The sequence below is a fragment of the Neovison vison genome, chromosome 1 (genome assembly GCF_020171115.1).
Source record: "Neovison vison isolate M4711 chromosome 1, ASM_NN_V1, whole genome shotgun sequence".
NCBI classification, from domain to species: domain Eukaryota; kingdom Metazoa; phylum Chordata; class Mammalia; order Carnivora; family Mustelidae; genus Neogale; species Neogale vison.
In genome coordinates this window covers 180,506-199,380 of record NC_058091.1, presented here as the reverse complement: position 1 = coordinate 199,380, position 18,875 = coordinate 180,506, and the positions used below count along the sequence as shown (strand labels likewise).

The 18,875-nt window shown below is 51.0% G+C and overlaps 1 protein-coding gene across 9 annotated transcripts in view; it reads left to right on the top strand.

Moving 5' to 3' along the window:
- FAM120B (family with sequence similarity 120B) overlaps nt 1-18,875 on the top strand; it is an 87,882-nt gene that overhangs the window by 21,079 nt on the left and 47,928 nt on the right. For 8 of the 9 annotated variants that reach the window (XM_044241993.1, XM_044241955.1, XM_044242023.1 and 5 more), the window contains 2 exons: nt 8,212-8,313; nt 16,049-16,221. In XM_044241993.1, the coding sequence (XP_044097928.1) occupies nt 8,212-8,313; nt 16,049-16,221 (275 nt within the window). The remainder of the gene's footprint in view (nt 1-8,211; nt 8,314-16,048; nt 16,222-18,875) is intronic. The other variant, XM_044241973.1, reaches the window with a different exon arrangement.

The window sequence follows — 18,875 nt, the reverse complement described above, 5'->3', positions numbered from 1 at the left end:
CACTCTGCTACCGCAGTGTAGACACAAGTGTCACAGGAGCGGAGCTGGGTCTCCATAAAGCTTAATCTACTTTTTGCATGTGGCAAAATTTGAATTTTATATAGTCTTCCTTTATCACAAAATACTCTTCTTTTGATAATTTTTTAATCTAAACTAATGTGAGCTTATTATAGTTTTCAGACTGTATAAAAACAAGCAAATCAGATTTGGCCCATTGACTGTCATTTTCCAACCATTATATTAAACAGTCACTTGCCTTGTAGAGGAGTTTACAAATGAGAAGTCTCTTAAGTGCACCATTTCTGGTGCTTTCCATTTCTTTGTGTAGCTCCAAATGTCCTTTGGTATCAGCTTTCTTCATTTAGAGAACTTGCTTTTACACTCCTTTTGGTGCTCATTTTATTTCCTAATTTTTTCCCCTGAAAATATCTTTATTTCAGAAGTATAGTTTTGCTGTATATATAATTTTAGGTATTTTGTAGTTGTTCAGTTGTTGTAGGATGTTATGTTATCTCTGGCTTGTATTGGCTGTCATGTGGTGACTGAGGTCATCCCCACTGTTGTTCCTCATCTGTAACAAGTGTGTTTCCCTCCGGTTGTCCATAAGGTTTTTCTCTCGAGCACTGGTTTCCAGCAATTTGTTGAGGCTGAGCTTTGGAGTGATACACCCTGTTTATTCTGCTTGGGATTCCTGAGCTATTTAGACCAAAGAGTTTCTATTTCCTACCAAATTTGAAGGAAAAGTGAATTCTGTTCCATCAAACATTGTCTCCTGACTGTTGTTTTCCTCCTCACTCTGGGCCTCCCACTTCCTGCTTGATTTACTGCCCGTGGTGCCCATTACACACCCCGGCTTGCCCTCCAGCCTCTTTTCTCTGTGCTTCCGTGTGAGTCAGTCCTGCTGCCCTTGCTTCAGGTTCCTGAGCCTTCCTTCCGCGACCCCTGTTCTGCTGTTAGCCCGTCCCGTGCGACGTCTCAGTCTTCATCCCCTGTGCCCCCATGCTCAGCTTTGCCTTTCAATCCTTAAATTTGGGGCGCCTGGGTGGCTCAGTCATTAAGCGTCTGCCTTTGGCTCAGGTCATGATCCCAGGGTCCTGGGATCGAGCCCCACATCGGGCTCCCTGCTCAGTGAGGAGCCTGCTTCTCCCTCTCCCACTCCCTGTGCTTGTGTTCCTTCTCTCACTGTGTCTCTCTCTGTCAAATAAATAAAATCTTTAAAAAAAATAAATAAATTCTTAAATTTATGCAGTACCTGTTTTCAAGACCTTGTCCACTAATTCCATCAGCTCCCTCTCTTCTGGGCCTGTGCCTGTTAATTGACTTTATCCTCATAAGGGGGCATGTGTTTCTGCTTATTCTCAAACCCACTGTGTTTTGATCGCGGCCTGGAAGATTCTGGATCTGTGAAGGGTATTGTGTTCTGTCAGGCAGTACATGTACCTGATCCTTTCAGGGATTGCCTTGAGCTTTATTAGGCTGGGTCTGTGGGGACTCTCACTCTGGAGCTGGAATGACCCTGCTCCTGGGGCTTGGCCTTCTGGGCTGTCTGTCACCTGAGTGCTAGGTGTCTGATGCGGGTCTCTGCACATTGGCTGGTAGGACTCTGATGTGCAGCTCCGTAGGGTCCCCTGGTTACATGGCGGGGCCGATCTGTCGTCGTCTTGTCCAGCCTCCCTGCGTTTTGCTCTGGACACGTTAGAGCTCAATTCTCAACGAGGTGCTCAGGGTCACCTCTTCAGATTTTGGAAGCTCCTTTCTGCGCAGTGCCTGCTCTGGCGTTCTGTGCCCCGGTCCCTTGACTGTCACACAGCCCTGAGCTGCAGACTCCGCTTGTCTCAGAGACTTTCTTGTTCTGGTCGGACGTTCCTTCCCTAGGCTGCAGTCCGTGCAGTGCCTGTGTCCAGCTCAGGAGTGCGGTGGGGCAGAAACGCGTCCAGAAATGGAGGTGTCGGTGAGAGGACTGGTCCGGCAGGTCTGCCCCCGTCTCTGCCATCCCCCACCCTCCTCTGCCTCTGCTCCAACCCCTGCCCTCTGCCACCCCCACCGTGTGGAAGGCCCTTACACCGCATTGAGCCTTTTTACGCCCAGAGGGTCCCGTGCACTTGCATTGCTCTAGAAACTCTATCCATGTTGACAAAGACAACTTTTGTTTTTCTGGCTCAGGCCAGTCTTCTGATTAACTCTGTTTGTCCCTTCTGAACGTAAAAACCGCCCCAGACTAACTTCCTCATCAGAAGTCCGTTCTCTGAAAGAAGCGTGTGCTTTCCATTCTAAGCGCCTCTCGGTTTGTGTGCTTGTTTGCCTGATGTCCCTTGTCCCCACTGGCTGTCCGCTGAGCTAGCAGAAACTGTTCGGGCGGCATCAGCAGATTCCTGGTGTAAACGAGGTGACTGACACATGTTTTTGAGTTTATGTTTAGAATATTAGCCTTTCAGGAGTGTTTCCATTTCGCACGGCTTTCCTCGGGAAAGGGTGATGGTGATGGTCGCGTTGCAGATGGCAGGAGCACGAGCCGAGCAGCTTTCTCTGTGCCCAGCCTGATGGGCAAGTGGGAACCACGTGTTTAAAGTGAGGTGTGTTTGGAACCAAAGGCATCTTGAACTCCGCGGGTGTAGACCCTGAGCCCTAGACCCAGCCTCTGACGCCCGCACAGCCGTAGACCCTGGGGGTCCGCGCGGGAAGGCGCGGGCACCGGACAGATCCCTCATTGTGGCCACACGTCGGAGCGCGCGTCCGGTGCTGTGGGGTGCTGGCGGCGCTCCTGCGGCGTTTGGTCAGAGGAGTGTGCCTGCTTCGGGGCCCGCGTCGCGCGGTCATCACCGTGACTTCCCAGCGCTTCTTCCTTCAGATCCCGGCTCCGTGTCCTTGTGAGAGTCTTCGCTTACTGAGTCACCGTGAAGCCTTGCGTATTTTAGGAAACAGAAAAGAACTGGAAAGGTGCCAAAGGCAGAGCCTGTCCTGCTCCCTTCCTTCATGTCGTCAGCAGAGCTGGGGAAGAGCCGCCTGCTCGCTCAGCGACACTCTGGGAAGCCCACCCGGCAGGAGGAGGCTGGGGCCTCAGCACGGGCGGTCCAGGCGTGCGGCGCCTTCACAGAGCGCCTACGGGCCAGCAGCTCATCACCGTCTGAGGCCTGTCTGTGCCAGAAAGGACGTGTGGGGAATTTTTTAGTTTTTTTCAGGACTCAGGCCATGTATAAATACAGATTAAACCAGCCTTATATTACAGAACTACAAGGACTAATGTTTTTCTTGAAAAGCCTGAGGGATGGTTTATTCAACTCAAAAATTGAGTGATTGTAATCAGTGACTTCTCCTCACTCTCCCCTTGCCTGCTGTTGCCCCCAACGTCTGCCCACAGGCCCTCCCTGCCCCTGCAGGCCAAGTGAGGGTGGTCAGCGAAAGCTAGCTGGAGCTTCCGTGGGGGACGGCTTGCGAGAGTGGACCATTGCACAGCTTTGCTCCAGGCAAAATATCTTCGTTACATACAGAAGACCGTAGAGTGCGGATCGATGTGTCTGTTGTTTGGGAATAGCAGAAGACCAGGTTTGATCATGTCATTTTCCCATTTTCTATATAAAATAGTACAGCTTGGGGGGCTTCAGGTTCCTGAGCCTTCCTTCCGCGACACCTGTTCTGCTGTTAGCCCGTCCCGTGCGACGTCTCAGTCTTCATCCCCTGTGCTCCCATGCTCAGCTTGGCCTTTCAGTCCTTAAATTTGGGGCGCCTGGGTGGCTCAGTGGTTAAGCCTCTGCCTTCGGCTCAGGTCATGATCCCAGGGTCTTGGGATCGAGCCCCGAGTCGGCCTCTCTGCTCAGCGGGGAGCCTGCCTCCCTCTCTCTCTATCTGCCTGTCTCTCGACCTACTTGTGATCTCTCTGTCAAATAAATAAAATCTTAAAAAAATATATTATGGCTCGAAGGGAGTTAAACTAGCAAGGACTTCTCTCAACGTCTTTATCCCTTTGAACACAGAGCCGAGCAAATTGAAAGTTTGAGTGAGAAAATTGACTTTTGTTTTTTTGGAATTGCCAAACTCAAGTTTCCTCTTCTTTTTCTTGATTTTTAGGCATTTAAGAAGTTTATTTCATTCTAATTCAGATTAACCAAATTGTTGTAAACATTTCTGCTATAGTTTCAAAGTGCACACCAGGCTAAAACCTTTGAAATTTTGTCTTTCCTATTTAGTCAGTTTTATTTATTTATTTTTAAATTTTTAATTGAGGTAAGTTGATATAAAGTACTGTATTCATTTCAGGTGGACAACGTGGCGACCCAACATTTGTATAAATTACGAGGCACTCAGCACATTGAGTCTGGTCGCTGTCGGTCACCGAATACACTTTTCCAGGGTTGTTGATGCGTTCTCTATGCTGTGATTTCCTCTCCATACCTTGGTGGTTTTCTGACTGGAAGTCTGTGCCTCTTAATCTCCTTCCCCTGTTTTCATCCATCATCTCACCCCCCTTGTCTCTGGCAGCCACCACGTTCTTTTGTATTTAGGAGTATGTTTCTGTTTGTTCATTTGTTTTGTAGATTCCACATACAAGTGAAATGATTTGGTATTTGTGTTTGTCTGGCTTATTTCGCTTAGCGTGAGACCTTCTGGATCCATCCATGCTTCCCAAAATTTCATTGTTTTTTAGGGCTGACTGATACTCTTCTGTGTGTGTGTTTGTGTGTGTGTGTGTGTGTGTGTGTGTGTGTGTGTGTTGCACGCACCAGCTCTTTGTCCGTCCATTAGTCACTGGACACTTGGGCTCTTGCTGTATCTTGGCTGTTATAAATAATGCTGCAGCAAACATAGGGGATCATAGGGGTTCATATATCTTTTCAAATTTGTGTTTTCATTTTCTTCGGGTAAATGCCCAGAAATGAAATTACTGTATCACATGGTAGTTCTTCTTGTAATTTTGTGAGGACCCTCCGTGCTGTTCTCCAGAGTGGCCACACCAGCTTGCATGCCCACCAACACTGCACAAGGGCTCCCCTTTCTCTGAGTCCTCACAAACACCTGTTGTTTCCTGTGTTGTTAATTTTAGCTGTTCTGACAGTATGAGGGGAGATCTCATTGTGGTTTTGATTTCATTTCTCTGATGATGAGTGGTGTTGGACATCCTTTCATGTGTCTGTTGGCCATCTGGATGTCTTCTCTGGAGAAATGTCTCTTCAGGTTCTCTGCCCATTTTTTAATCAGATTGTTTGGTTTTTTGATGTTGAGTTATAGAAGTTCTTTATATACTTTGGATACTAACCCTTATTGGATATGTCATTTGCAAATTTCTTCCATTCACTAGGTTACCTTTTGGTTATAGTGATGATTTTCTTTGCTGGGCAGAAGCTTTTTAATTATTTACTTAAAGACTCATTCATTTATTTATTTGAGAGAGAGAGTAAGAGAGAGCACAGGCGGGGGTGGGCAGAGGGAGAAGCAGTTGCCCCGCTGAGCAGGGAGCCCAATGCAGGGCTTGATCCTGGGACCCTGGGATCACGACCTGAGCTGAAGGTAGATGTTTTAATCAACTGAGCCACCCAGGTGCCCTAGGGCAGAAGCTTTTTAGTTTGTTGAAATCCCAATAGTTTATTTTTGCTTTTTTGCCTTTGCTTTTGTTGCCTCAGGAGGTGAATCCAAAAACAATATTGCTCAGACCAAGTATCCAAGAGTTCATTGCCCCTTGTTTTCTTTGAGGAGTTTTATAGAAAAACCTTTGAAATTATGTGGTACCCCAGAGAATAGGCTAACCTCTAGGATTTTTCAGCAATATCTGTTTATTTTAAGAGGATCTCGGGTACCACTTTGCTCTTGGCTCTGGGTTTTGAAGGACTGGGAAGTTTGTGTCTGTAGGAGGGATAATTTGGATTAAAAGTGAAAATGCTGCCGTCTGAATATTTAGGTTTGGATAAATCATCATATAAAGCTTATTCTTTGTAAATGCTGACACATTTTCTAGCCACTGTACGCTGCCCTCTTACCCTCCTGTGGGAGAGGAAGGAGGGGAGGGCACCCTGAAGGAGCTCCTGTTGCCCGGCAGCTCACTAGGGTGAGGGCAGGGCGCAAGAGAACCTGCAGACGCTGCATTGTGACCGCTCACCTCTACCTGCCCTGCCCTTCCTGAGAAAACACTCGTCTGTATCGCTGTCATTTCCTGCATCCTTGCCCATAGTTTCAGATAAAATTTCATTCAAGGAGTAACAGTTCCCATCAGCAGGTCTGTTGTCCCTTTCATCCTCTGGCTGGGTTCCGGGTGTTCCTGTTCACGCCTCTGTCCGTCAGTAGCTGTTAGGAACTGCCTTTTAAGCGGCGCACTCTTGGTCTGTGGCTGCGTGGCCTGGTCACTGACACTCATTGGAATTAAGTCATTCACCTGAAAAGCAAAAGCTTTTGTTCTTTTGTTAATTAGGAGAAACTGTAGTTAATATGGACTTAATCCTCACTGGTCTAAATTATGAAGAAAAGAAGGAATCTGCTGTCTGTGGTGATGGAAATTTGGAGAAGTAGGACGCTGGAGCCCATGCTGCCCTTCGGCCTGGTTTGTGCAGATCCGGGGTGTATGGAGCCTGGTGAGCTGGTTTTCGAGGACAGCTCTTTCTTCCTGGGTTGTAGCTGAGTAGCTGACTGGTGTGTGGCATTTCCCTGGGAACGTTTGTCCAAAGCTGACTTCTCCAGGTAGAGCCCCTGGTAAGCGTCCCATAAATGATGGCCGTGCCTTCTTCCCGCGTTCTTCAGCGCTGAAGCTCTGATGGGGCAACCCCAAGCCCCGGGGGCTGGAGGGTTAGAACAGTTTCAGTTGAAAGATGGTACAAAATGTGGTATTGTACATGTTTTGATAATTTTCCAAAAAGACAGCCGGGAGGCTGGTGGAGAGCTCTTGTCCGTGAGATGCTGCGCCTACTGAGGCCTGTCTGGGTGTGAGAGAGAGCGCTCCGTTCAGAAACGGTGACCCGAAACATTCACTCTGTTGGCTGCTTTTTAGTGTAATGAATACACAGGCCAAGAGGGTTACATAGAGAGTTGGGGGGGGTTGTATTTAACAACTACAAGAACACTTCTCAGAGTTCTTTCTTTCTTTTTGTGTTTGTGAGATTTAAGTTGAATGTGTTCGTTAAACTTTGCGTTAACAGGCCTGTGCCCTGGGCGTCGTGCTGGGACTAAGGACTGTGACGAGGTCTCAAGAGCTCAGTTGGGTGGCAGTGAGGGGGGTACGGAGGCGTGTGCAGTGTTGGCCAAAGTGCTGCGGCAGACAGCACGGAAGTCTGGGCGAGGAGAGGAGCGGGCTTGGAGTGGGGGTGTGGTGGACATGGGCCGAGGAGGTGAGAAAAGGCACGGTGAGTTTGAGGGGGCGACGTTCTCCAGCTGAGGAGCAGGGTGTGAGCCAGAGCCGGCTTCCCTGCGGACCCAGCACACATCCCTGGGGGGTGATGGGCCAGAGACTCGGGAACCCTGCGGGTCACCATGTGCAGGTGCAGCTGGGGGTGCTGGGCCGGCAGCATGCAGTGTGGTGGGAGCTGGAGGCTTGGCGTGCTCCCAGGTCTGCACCCTTCTGCTGGCACAGGGGGCTGCTCTGGTGGGATCTTCAGTTAGGACCAGTGTCCTGGTCCAATTTTCATTGTAAAAAAGCAAAAACCAAAAAGCTAGCATTTGCATGGAGAATGCCTTGGATGGGGTGAGTCTGAAGGTGGTCTGAGCAGGGCTGCGCCCGTGTAGGGTAAGAAGCCAGGTCCCAAAGGGCCAGGGGGTGGTCTTGAGCGCCCTGGGGGAGGGGAAGCATGGGGTTTGAGTGCTGGAAAGATAGCAGCCTGGTGACCCCAAGGTAGGTGAGCATGTCGAGTAGGAAAGCCACCTTCTGGCTTTGCTCACGGAGTAAGCTAGAACGGAAGACAGACTGAATTTTTAATAGCAGTTGACAATCCAACATACGGAAATGCCTTTGTTCTAGATTATTCTTGCTAGTTTTTTAAATTGTCTAGTGTAATAATAGTCTTGATAGTTACACAAAACAGTGAATTAAAGACTAGAAAGACCTGTGCTACTTTCCCTAAGTGTTGTGTGGAGCAGGGCGAGGGCCCAGGAGGAAGCACGCTGCGGGGATGTGAGAACTCCTTGTATTCACCAACTTGAAATTGGTCCCCAGTGGAGCTGGGTGTGCTAGCGTGTTAGCCTGGTGACCAGTATTGATACTCACGCGCTTCTCCTGACCCTGCTGTCTTCACTCAGATGGCGCCAGCCCCTGCCCCACCGTCAAGGAGTGGTTCGTGTACTCTGGGAACCCGCTGAGGCACCCGGACCTCGTCAGGCCTCTGCAGATGAACATTCCAGGTACAGACGGTTGGGGTTAAGGAAATTACTCATTTGTTCACCAGATACAAGTCCAGTAATGGATCCACTGTAGAAACAGATTTTTCCGGAACTGCACACACACTGATTTTCATGTCAACCCTGGACGCACAAGGAGCGTGTCTGTCTAATAACGTTCTAAAACAGAGGAGTGGGCCTTCGTCCCACAGATGGACCCAGGGCCCGTCTTCTCTCTGCTCTGCCTCTGTCTGCCCTGACTCTTGTACAAGGTCGACATCAGCAGACAGCAAGACACGCCAAGGGGAGCACGGCTGTGGGCAAGGGCCCGTTGCGGCCTGATCCCCAGCCCGGTAGCTGGGTGTTGCTTAGTAGATACGTGCTGCGTTGACAGGGATTCTGATGTCCTGCTTGAACCCGCTCTCCTTCCTCCTGCCGAAGTTTGTTGGTGAGCTGGAAAGGGAAGACAAAGGAAAGTCATTTTAGCTGGAAAAATAAGTTTTCTCTTCATGAGTGTTATCTTAAAACCTAAATGGGAGGGAATGAAAAGCAAAGTTCACCTAAAAACTAGCTGAAGTCTTTCCTTCCTGCAAGTTCGGAGTGCCTGAAACGAGTCAGGAATTTGAGTGGGGATCGAGTTGTACCTGAAGGCAGGGGAAAGAAGAGGAGGGAGGTGAGGGTTATTTTCCGTGTTCTTGCCATTGTTTCAGAGGACAAGTATTTTTCTAAGACTTTGATATTCCATTTTTGTGTGCGTTCAGTGCTCTCACGCCACTGTTGTCCCCAGCACGCGGGTCTGCAGTTTACCAGATACGGGTGTGAGGACTGCAGAGTAATTTTCTTAAAAATGGACTCGTACTGGGAAGGAAGGCGAGGAAAGTTACTCTAGGGAATATGTCCCTATTCTCTCAGCGGGTCACAGACTCAAACCAGAAAAGGTATTTCTCAAAAAAACAAATGAAGATGAGTTAACATTTGCTTATGCAGCAAGAGGTATTTTTTAAGGCCAAAATAATTTTTCCATGTTTGATTATATATGTGATTTCTGCCTTCTTGGATCTTTCCAAAACTAACCCGTGGCGAGGGACTCTTAGGGTGTCGCCGCGGCGTGGATCAGCGGGTCTGGCTCCTCTTCAGTCGGGGCGGTGGTTGGAAAGGCCGCCGGCAGCACGCGTTCGCCGCTCCGGAGCCGGATCGCGGCCGCAGAGGCCGCTCCTGGGGCCCAGGCAGGCGCCCGTTGGCCCTGCGGGCTGCGAGGTGCCGGGCGGGGCCGCCGTGGGCGCTGGGGACCCGGACTGTGGCTGACGCGGAGGACGGTTTGTGCTCGTGTTCCGAAGGGGACGAAAATGACGGGATTTTAATACTTAAATACTTTTCTGTGTCCGTGAGGAGAAAATGCCTAATGGGTTTATTTATTAATTCTAAAAGATTTTATTTATTTGACAGACAGACCGCGAGCAGGCAGAGAGGGAGGGGGAAGCAGGGAGCCCGACGCGGGGCTCGATCCCGGGACCCCGGGACCATGACCCGAGCCCAAGGCAGCGGCTCAACCCGCGGAGCCCCCCAGGCGCCCCGCGCGATGGTCTTAAGCTGAGGCGAAGACAGGCCGAGCGGGTGCGTGTCACGGGCACCTCCCCCTGCTCCGGCGGCGCGCGTGGGAGAGCCCTGACGTGGCGGGCGCCTCTGCCCCGGGCGGGACCGTCGTTCGCGGCGAGGCCAGCGCTCCCGTCCTGTCGGGGGAGGGGCGGGTTCTTCGTGTTCTCGAATGACGGCTGGGGGCGGGGGCGGGGGCGGCGGCCGGGGTGTTCCCCTCAGAGCGGCTTCCAGCCTCGCCCGCTCCTGAGCAGCGCGTGTGGGAGCCGGTCGCGTGTTTCCGCGGACCGACCGACGGACGGACGGACGGACGGACGCGGGGAGCCGGCAGAGGACGGAACGTGGACTCGAGCGGCCGCGGAGGGCGGCTCGTCGCCGGCGCCTTTTGCTCCGGGAGCCCCGCGGCCGCCCCGTGCTCCGGGTCGGCGCGTCAGGCGGGTCCGCGCGCGCTGCAGGCGGTGGTCGTGGGTCTCCCGCGTCCCGTGGGCAGCGCCGCGTCCCCCGCTCGCTCCCCGCACACCCTGCGCCGCTTCCTTCCCGCGGACGCGGCCCCGGGCGGGCCCTCGGGGCGCCCTCGCGGCCGCGTCGTCCTCCCTCGCCTCCCGGCGGCCGCACGTGCTGGCCTGAGGCGCCTCGGACCCGACCCCGGCGGGACCCGACCCCGGCGGGACCCGACCCCGGCGGGCGCTCGGAAGAGCGTTTTCGTCCCCAGAGTCGGGGCGGCGCGGTGGGGGCTGAGGCGCGCGTCCCTCGGCGGCGCGTGTCCCTCGGCGGCGCGGCCCGGCCCGGCTCCCCGTGTGCGCGCCGGCGCGGGGCTTCCCGGTGGAGGCTCAGGGCGATGTCCTGTGTCCTCGCTGCGCGGGGTTGGCTCGACTCCCGGAATCTCGCCGGTGGCCTCCGGCCCGGAGCGAGGCGCGCCACAGTGTCCCGGAAACGGGGCGCGTCGCGGGTCGCGGCTCCGGAAGGCCGTGTCCTCGCGGTCCGGGCGGCGCGTCCGCGGCGGGTCCCGGCGGCTGTGAGACGGCGACGGGGACGGGGACGGGCCGCCGCTTCCTGCCCCGCCTGCCCCATACGTCGGGAGACGCGGCGTCGGAGCCTCAGAGCTGGCTGTGCTTCCGTCTGTGAAGACAGTTTGGGGATTTCTTTTTTTTTAAGATTCATGTTTTTTTTTTTTTTTTTTTTTCCCCAATTTATTTATTTTCAGAAAAACAGTATTCATTATTTTTTCACCACACCCAGTGCTCCATGCAAGCTGTGCCCTCTATAATACCCACCACCTGGTACCCCAACCTCCCACCCCCCCGCCACTTCAAACCCCTCAGACTGTTTTTCAGAGTCCATAGTCTCTCATGGTTCACCTCCCCTTCCAATTTACCCAAATTCCCTACTCCTCTCTAACGCCCCTTGTCCTCCATGCTATTGGTTATGCTCCACAAATGAGTAGAAGCGATTCATGTTTTTGTCAGAGACAGAGACACAGAGAGCGCAGACGGCGCCGCGGGGCCCGGCCGAGCAGCGACCCCGACGGCGGCTCCATCCCAGGATCCCGGGACCGTGGCCCGAGCCGGAGGCCGAGGCTTCCCCGACGGAGCCCGCAGGCGCCCCGGACGAGGCCGAGCTAACTGGGCCCCGCGCGCCGCGCTTGAGTGTAGAGCCGCGTTCGCTGCGCTCGGAACGCCGTCGGTCGGCACGAACTGGGGCGCGCTCGGAGCCCGATGTGTGCAGATGCGCTCTGCTCTGCTCCTATCTGAATGAAGTCCTTTATTTTTATTTTTATTTTTTTAAGATTTTTTTATTTATCTGAGTGAGAGAGAGCGTGAGCGAGGAGAAGGTCAGAGAGAGAAGCAGACTCCCCGTGGAGCTGGGGGCCGGATGGGGGACGCGATCCCGGGACTCCAGGATCATGACCTGAGCCCAAGGCCGTCGTCCAACCCACTGAGCCCCCCAGGCTCCCAGAATTCCTTTTCTTAATGATTATTATAAATAGGCTCTTGAAGTTCACCCAGCCAGTTTGCACGTGAGGGCTGTCAGGATTTTTAATTTGTTTTCCTTTGATCGGGAATGCTGTACTAAACAGGGAATGCTAAGCAAACACTCATTTAAATCACACTTTGGGACTAAAGCCTTCACAGGTGAGCTTGAGACGTCAGCTACGTGCAGGTTAATTTCAAGACTCTGACCGGCTTCGTCCTGACGGTGGACTCAAGCCAGACAGACTTACGGTTTTTCTCCGCAGCCGTGGGCCAGGGAAATAACCGTAAGATGACTCTGATGAGATCGTGTGTTTCCGTGTGAAAAGCGTGCAGAGCTGCCCCGGTCGTAGGAGTCTCCTTATTCACTCGCTTCTGTTGCTGTGACCGCACAAACGATGTGACGCTACTGTCTTGTTACTCATGGGGTGCAGGCAGCAGCCCTCAGCCGGGCAGACCCTCCAGGTGGCTCTGGAGAAGGTCTTCAAAGTTGGCGATCACAGAAGTGACTTCCTTCCCTGCCCCCCTGCTCCTTCCTCTGTGGGCTCAGGTCCCTCGGAAGGATCCTGGGCTCTCCTGTCCGTCTGTTCACAACAGAATCCTTGACCAAGCTACGTGATTTGGTTTTTGAAGCGGATGTATTCTAGATGTGATGCTAATTGGTGGCCTAGAGATGAGATCGATTGTTTAGGTCTGTGGCTCTTTGAAATATCTCAGCTGCCCCTGGAGCTCTGGGGGAGGTCGAGGAGCCATCCTTGCTGGCACAGTCTTATTTATCCCCAGGAGCAAGGGTGTGTGAGTGTGTGTGTGTGTGTGGTGGGGAGGAGCTCTGGGCTGATCTGCCGTCTGGTCCTGATCAAAATAGGTTTATTTAGTTTTAACTTTTAAAAAGATTTTATTTATTTATTTGACAGAGAGATCACAAACGGGAGCAGCAGAGAGAGAGGGAGAAGCAGACTCCCCGCTGAGCAGGGAGCCCAGTGCCCTGGGATCATGACCTGAGCCGAAGGCAGACACTTAACGGAATGAGCCACGCAGGTGTCCCCAAATGGGTTTCTTTTAAACTGAAATTACGAGTGGTGTCTTTTGTGTTAGGTAGGCTCAGCCCTCTTGGATTATCACGAGTTTAAACCACTTCATCTAGAGTGAGTTTCCCCATGGAGGAGAACTAATCTAAATGATCCTTCAAAGAAATTCACATCTTCTGGTTTAAGATGATGAAATCTATCAACCGAGAAGTAAATCTCTTGGGCTCTACTTAGGAAGAGAACCAACCTCATCATTAGGGCCATTATGTAGGTTCATCAGGGTCCCATGCAGCCTAACAAGTACTGCACGTGACATCAAAGGACCACAGCCCCAGGATATGTTGTCTCATATTGGAGACAGAGATCCTTGGTTTCTGGAGAAGGCACAGAGGTGTCTTGTCTCCTATACTGATACGTAAACAGGTGTTCAGTACCTAGTTTTTGACCAAATGAATTATTAATTGAATTTAGGATTAACATTCTCTGATTGAATTAGAAATTTTTTTTTTTTTTAAGATTTTATTTATTTATTTGACAGACAGAGATCACAAGTAGGCAGAGAAGCAGGCAGAGAGAGGAAGGGAAGCAGGCTCCCTGCTGAGCAGAGAGCCCGATGCGGGACTCGATCCCAGGACCCTGAGATCGTGACCTGAGCCGAAGGCAGCGGCTTAACCCACTGAGCCACCCAGGCGCCCCTGAATTAGAAATTTTTGAGGACATGGTTTTATCATTAGACCTCAAGAACCAATTTCTTTATCATTGCGAGTTTTTCTTTTCTTATCTGTGTAAATGATTTCTTGGCTGTTTTGTGGAAAAATATAGAATGGTATTCAAACTCTGCCTGTGTCTGAATCACCTGGAGGGCACGTTTCAGCAGATGCTGCTCCCTGACCCCTGGAGTTAGATTAGTAGGCCCGGGGTGCGGCCTGAGAATTTGCAATTCTTTTTTCTCTTTATTAGGATTTAGCGTGTGCGTGTACACGCACGCATGCGCACACACGCACAGGAATGAGAACAAAAGGGGGGGCAGAGGGAGAGAATAGTCAAGCAGACTCCCCACTGAGCATGGAGCCCAGTGTGGGCTTAGTGCGGGGCTTACTTCCACACCCCATGAGATCACGGCTGGAGCTGAAACCCAAGAGTCGATGTTCCACCAAATGAGCCACCCAGGTGCTCCACGAATTTGCAATTATAAGATTCCCAGGTGACATCAAGGCCAGAGTGACAGCTGCCGGCACGGAACTGTTTGTTGAGGACATCTCTTGTGTATTGCTGCCACAAGTACTTGACTCTCAGTATGTCCCGTGAATCTCATTTTTTCTGTTTTAAACTCTATGTGTGAGCAAATGAAATGCAAGGTACAGTGTCTCCACTGATGGTCCCCACTCACTCTGCTGGGGACTTGGCCTCTCAGCTGTGTGTAAATGTTGTGTATATGCATCGAGGAAAGGACTAGAAACCCTATTTTCAAACACAGCTATATGTCAGTGGTGGGATTGTAAATTTACTATTTTCTGATGCTTTTTTTCCCTTAGTTTTTTACAATGCATGACTTTTAGAGTTAGAAAAAATGTTTTTCAGCTACTTGAGTACATCTGAAATAGCTGTGATAATGGGACGTTCCTCACTTACCTTCCATCAGGGCTTGGCAGACGTCTGTATTTTAGGTTTTGGGGGCATCATGGTCTCTGCTGCCGTGGCCCAGCTCTGCACTTGGACCGTGTGGGACCACAGACAGCACCTAGGGGAGTAAGTGTGGTGTCGCTGTGGTGACACTTTATTCAGAGACATTGAAATTGGCATTTCCTTTGATTTTCTTGCATTTTTTTAAATCACTTAAACATGTGAAAACTTATTCTGAGTTTATGGCCCTACAAAAACAGGCGGTGAGCTGGATTTGGCCCATGGGCTACAGTTTGCTGACCCTACAAGATGATTTTTCTAATCAAGATGTTTCTAAGAAGTCATGGCTGACCCTCGATAATCTTGGAATAATACCTCTATCTTATTAACTGGTGCCATACATTGTTTTTTGCCAATTGTCTTCACTATTTTCTTTCTTTCAAGAGAAAAATGATTTTTTTTCTCTCCAAAATAAATAATGAACAAGTTTTTTGAGGTGACACTTCAGCTGTTTCAGGAATGCAGGTGGCTTTGCTGGGTTGTTCCACTTCCGGTGGTGGGAGATAATGGCCGAGAGTCGTAAATGATACTGTGGGAAATGGAAGAGAGAAGAGCTTCTTCATCAACTACTCAATTCTGGACCATTTGAGTCCTGGGTTTTGTTTCCGTCGTGGACGTGGGACATGTAGACCTCAGCCGCCCTGGCTCTTGAGGCGCGGTGTTGTAGCTTCATGACCCGACAGAAGTCACAGCTGCTGCCCGTAGTGGGGCCTGGCTCGGCCTGGGACCTGCCTGTGTTTGCAGATGCCGGCAAGAACCCCCCCCCCCAGAGGCCTGGGGCCGTTTGCTGTGATTTAAGGAAATGAGTAAGGGTTGTTTTTTTAGACTTAAATAATTTAAATGCTACAACATTGTTGCTATTGTTCCCTTATTTTAGGGCCATGCTTTCTGAGGCCTGGGGCCCACGGATGTCCCGCACCCAAGCCTCCAGGTTGCTCAGTGCAGACTCCCGGCATCATACCTGGTAAAGCAGGCTTTCTGCACACAGAACCCAGGAAGATGGTGTTTTTTACAGTCTCTGTAGTGGATTCTTTTTACCTTGAAGTTTGAACACTGCTGGTCTGGAGGAATCAGAGCAAGCTGACAGCATAAGCGGGTGATCTTTGCACCAGCAACACACCGCGGCTGTGTTCTTTCCCATACTCGGAGACAGGACCTTCTAAACATACTCCGAAAGCATTCTTAATAATGCAGGCCACAGCACCGTAGGAAAGAAGCCCTAGTTTCCCCCAAAACATAGTCCTAGAACAGGAGTGTTCTCCGTGAAGTGCTGGCCTGCTGGCCTGCAGCGTTTGTTTCTTCCCCCCAGGTTGTTCCTGCTCACTCTCTTGTCCCTTAACCTCAAGGCCCGAGGATGTCAGAAAGGGCAGAGGTTAGGGTCTTTTATTCTTTTATTCTTTTATTGGGGTTCTACAAGAAGCATGTTTATAACTTGCTGGTGCAAAGAATAATGGTAAGTGGCTTTTTTTTTTTTTTTTAAACTAGGGGGCACACCTAATTTGAAATCATTGTGGCTGAACCAGGAGCCTGGAGTACAGGGCCGGCGCTTGGACGCCCTCCTCGGCTGTTTCGACCTCTCCTCCTCCAGAGAAGAGCTGCAGGCGGTGGAGAACCCCTACAAGGCGCTGTGCTGCCTCTTGATCTACCTCTTCGTGCAGGTACCCGCAGCCCCCATCGGGTGCTGCTCCGACGCCTCACGCCTGCTCTTACCTGTGTGCGGTGTGGCGCTCGGGGCCTGGGTGGGCCCATCCCTGTGTCCACCTGCCCCTCGCAGCTGTCGAACTGGGACGGGCTCGCTGTCCACACTCGCTGGACACCTGTCTGTTGGAAGAGGCTCGTGATGCACGTCTGTGTGGCAGGGGCATGGGAACCGGGTGCAGAAGCGTGCTCTGAGCCGGGCGCTGCCTGCCCTGGTGCCGCCGGCGTCCGGGGGCTGCTCCGCCAGGGCCCCGGTGTTGTGGTGAGGAGGCCGGCGCCTTCCGTTGTCACCGCTCTCGCGGTGTTTACTGAGCACTTCCCTTCAGTCCCCAGTCTAGGGCAAGGCAGTGGGTGCCCCCTGAGGTTATTGGGGCATCGCGTTGCGGGAAGCATGAGGCATGTTTCGCAGACATGCCCAGTAAAATGTCCGTGGGGGCCGTCATTGTCATGGTCTGTGTCTTCCTTGCCCGTCTGAACCGGGGGTTGTAGGCCTCACATGACAAATGCCGTGCAGGGCCCTAACTGCTGTCCCTCGACAAGTTAGGCAGTTTCGGTTTCATTGTTTTACACCTCGGTTATGTGTGGAAAGTACAAAGGCCCATGAGAGCATTTGTCTTCGTAATAGTTGTCCGTGCGCGGGGCAGTGTCGGACACCTCCGGGAGGGGCTGGACCACTCCTCTGCCAGCCCCTTTCCTCCCACTTTCTTTCCTTCGCTCTATTGTCTTTTAAATGATTTTGTCTCACATTTGTTGCAAGAATAAAAAAAAGTTCTTTGCGTTCACGTCTCTCTTTCTTCAGCCTGTCTAGACCTCCTGTCCTCTCGATGCTTTTGAACTGTCTTGCCTTCTACTCTGGCCTCTCTCTCTGGTGGATCTTGGCATAAACACCAAATTTTCATTTGCCGGGAATAGAGATATACGTGACTGTTTTTCAGACCTGAATTCACTTTATGAAGTATTGGTTGTCTAAGAAACTCACTCTTATCGTGGAATTACATTTCAAGGAGCTTTGTACTGATTGTTCTTTTCCATTTCTAAATTGTCCTTTTCTTTCCGCCCATTGATAGCTAGTTCTGCGTTTTGCATTTTTAAAAAATGTGGTAAAATGACTTCAAGTTTTTATTGCTTCATGATCGGTTTCACCTTGCTGCAGCGTAAACTTCAGCTTCACTGTTTTGAGGAGAACCTTTCGTTACTGGTACCAGACTTAGCAATACAATTGAATAGAGGATGGATTTTTAAGTGTAAAACTGCCTTTCTTTTGATGTCATTTACGAAATACTCAAGCATGTGTCCGTCAGTATTTTCTGTCCATCGTGGCTGAGAGAGGCCGTTGCGGGGGTTGGGAATGGTGGATAACCTGGAGCTGAGGTTTCTCCTCCAGAAAAACACGTGTGTTTCTTCTCCATGTTGTCTGTGTGCGTACGAACAGCCATTCCCTGAAGACACATTTTGACTTAGTCTTTCAGTCAGAGGGTTGTACCTGCTGATAGTCACTCCTCACTCCTCACGGCTCTGCGCTTGTCACTCGTGCAGGTGACTGTGTCCAGACCTCGGAACAGCAGCTTCCCACAGGCGCCAGTGATGATGACCTTCACGGGGCAGACTTAAAGAGCTTATTTAAATTGGAGCTTTTTGAAACTGAAAAACAGTGAATGGACACATCAGTGACCTCTCAGAGATGAAAAGGGGACTGTAAATTACTCCCAGGGTGAATTTCTCTTAGGGTTTCATAGGGCTAAAAGGTAAATTTATAAAAGTATACTTTTCTGTGATTACGCTTACGGTAGGCGTTCCGTTGTGTGACGTGAGGAGCCGGACCTGTGGGGAGAGGACGGGCTCCCCGAGGCTCCAGGTCAACAGTAACACTCTTGATTGAGGGCTTATCTGAGAACTTTCTCAGGAAGGGTGAGTTGACATCAGAGCGAGCTACACAGTTGTTATAATCTCTAGTTGAGCAGGTGCTTTAAAGAGCAATGTCCGTTGTGTGAAATGCTCAGCGAGCCCGTGTTCCTCGCCTCTGTGGTTTCGATCTGTCACCGCGGAGGTGGGTCACCTGTGAGAGCGACGGTCTGTGGGATGCCTCTCTCTTCTCTAAGTTGGTGCTTTAAAATCACCCATCTTCCAAAGTCACTGACGGCAAGAAGTAGAATTACATTCCCACAAAACAAGTCTACACGGAGAGCGATGGGGCTTTAATGGAATTAAAAAATGTGTTCTCTGCTGGGTCTGGCTTCTGTAGACTGGGGTCTTTTTCTCTTGGTCGTGAGTGCTACACGTCTGTGGACTTGTTTGTTATTCCCTGAAATAGTTCCAGCTGTCCTTGATACAGAGGCAATAAGTACATCAGAATGGAACAGGGCAGGGTGGTGACGGGGTTGCTGCCTTGGCGCCGGGTGGAGGTGACCAACGCCAGAAATAATTTGCTCTTCCTGGAGAGGGCAGCGGGTCCTGGCCGGGGAGAGCAGGAGTCCCTAGAAAACTGTCTTTGTGGATTATGGTGGGGTCATTTTTATCAGGAGTAAACATTAGCCACTTTTATCACTGAGGAAGAATCAGAATTCTAACCCATGGGTTTGTGGTTGTCATCCTGATTTTTTTTTCCCTTCAGGCC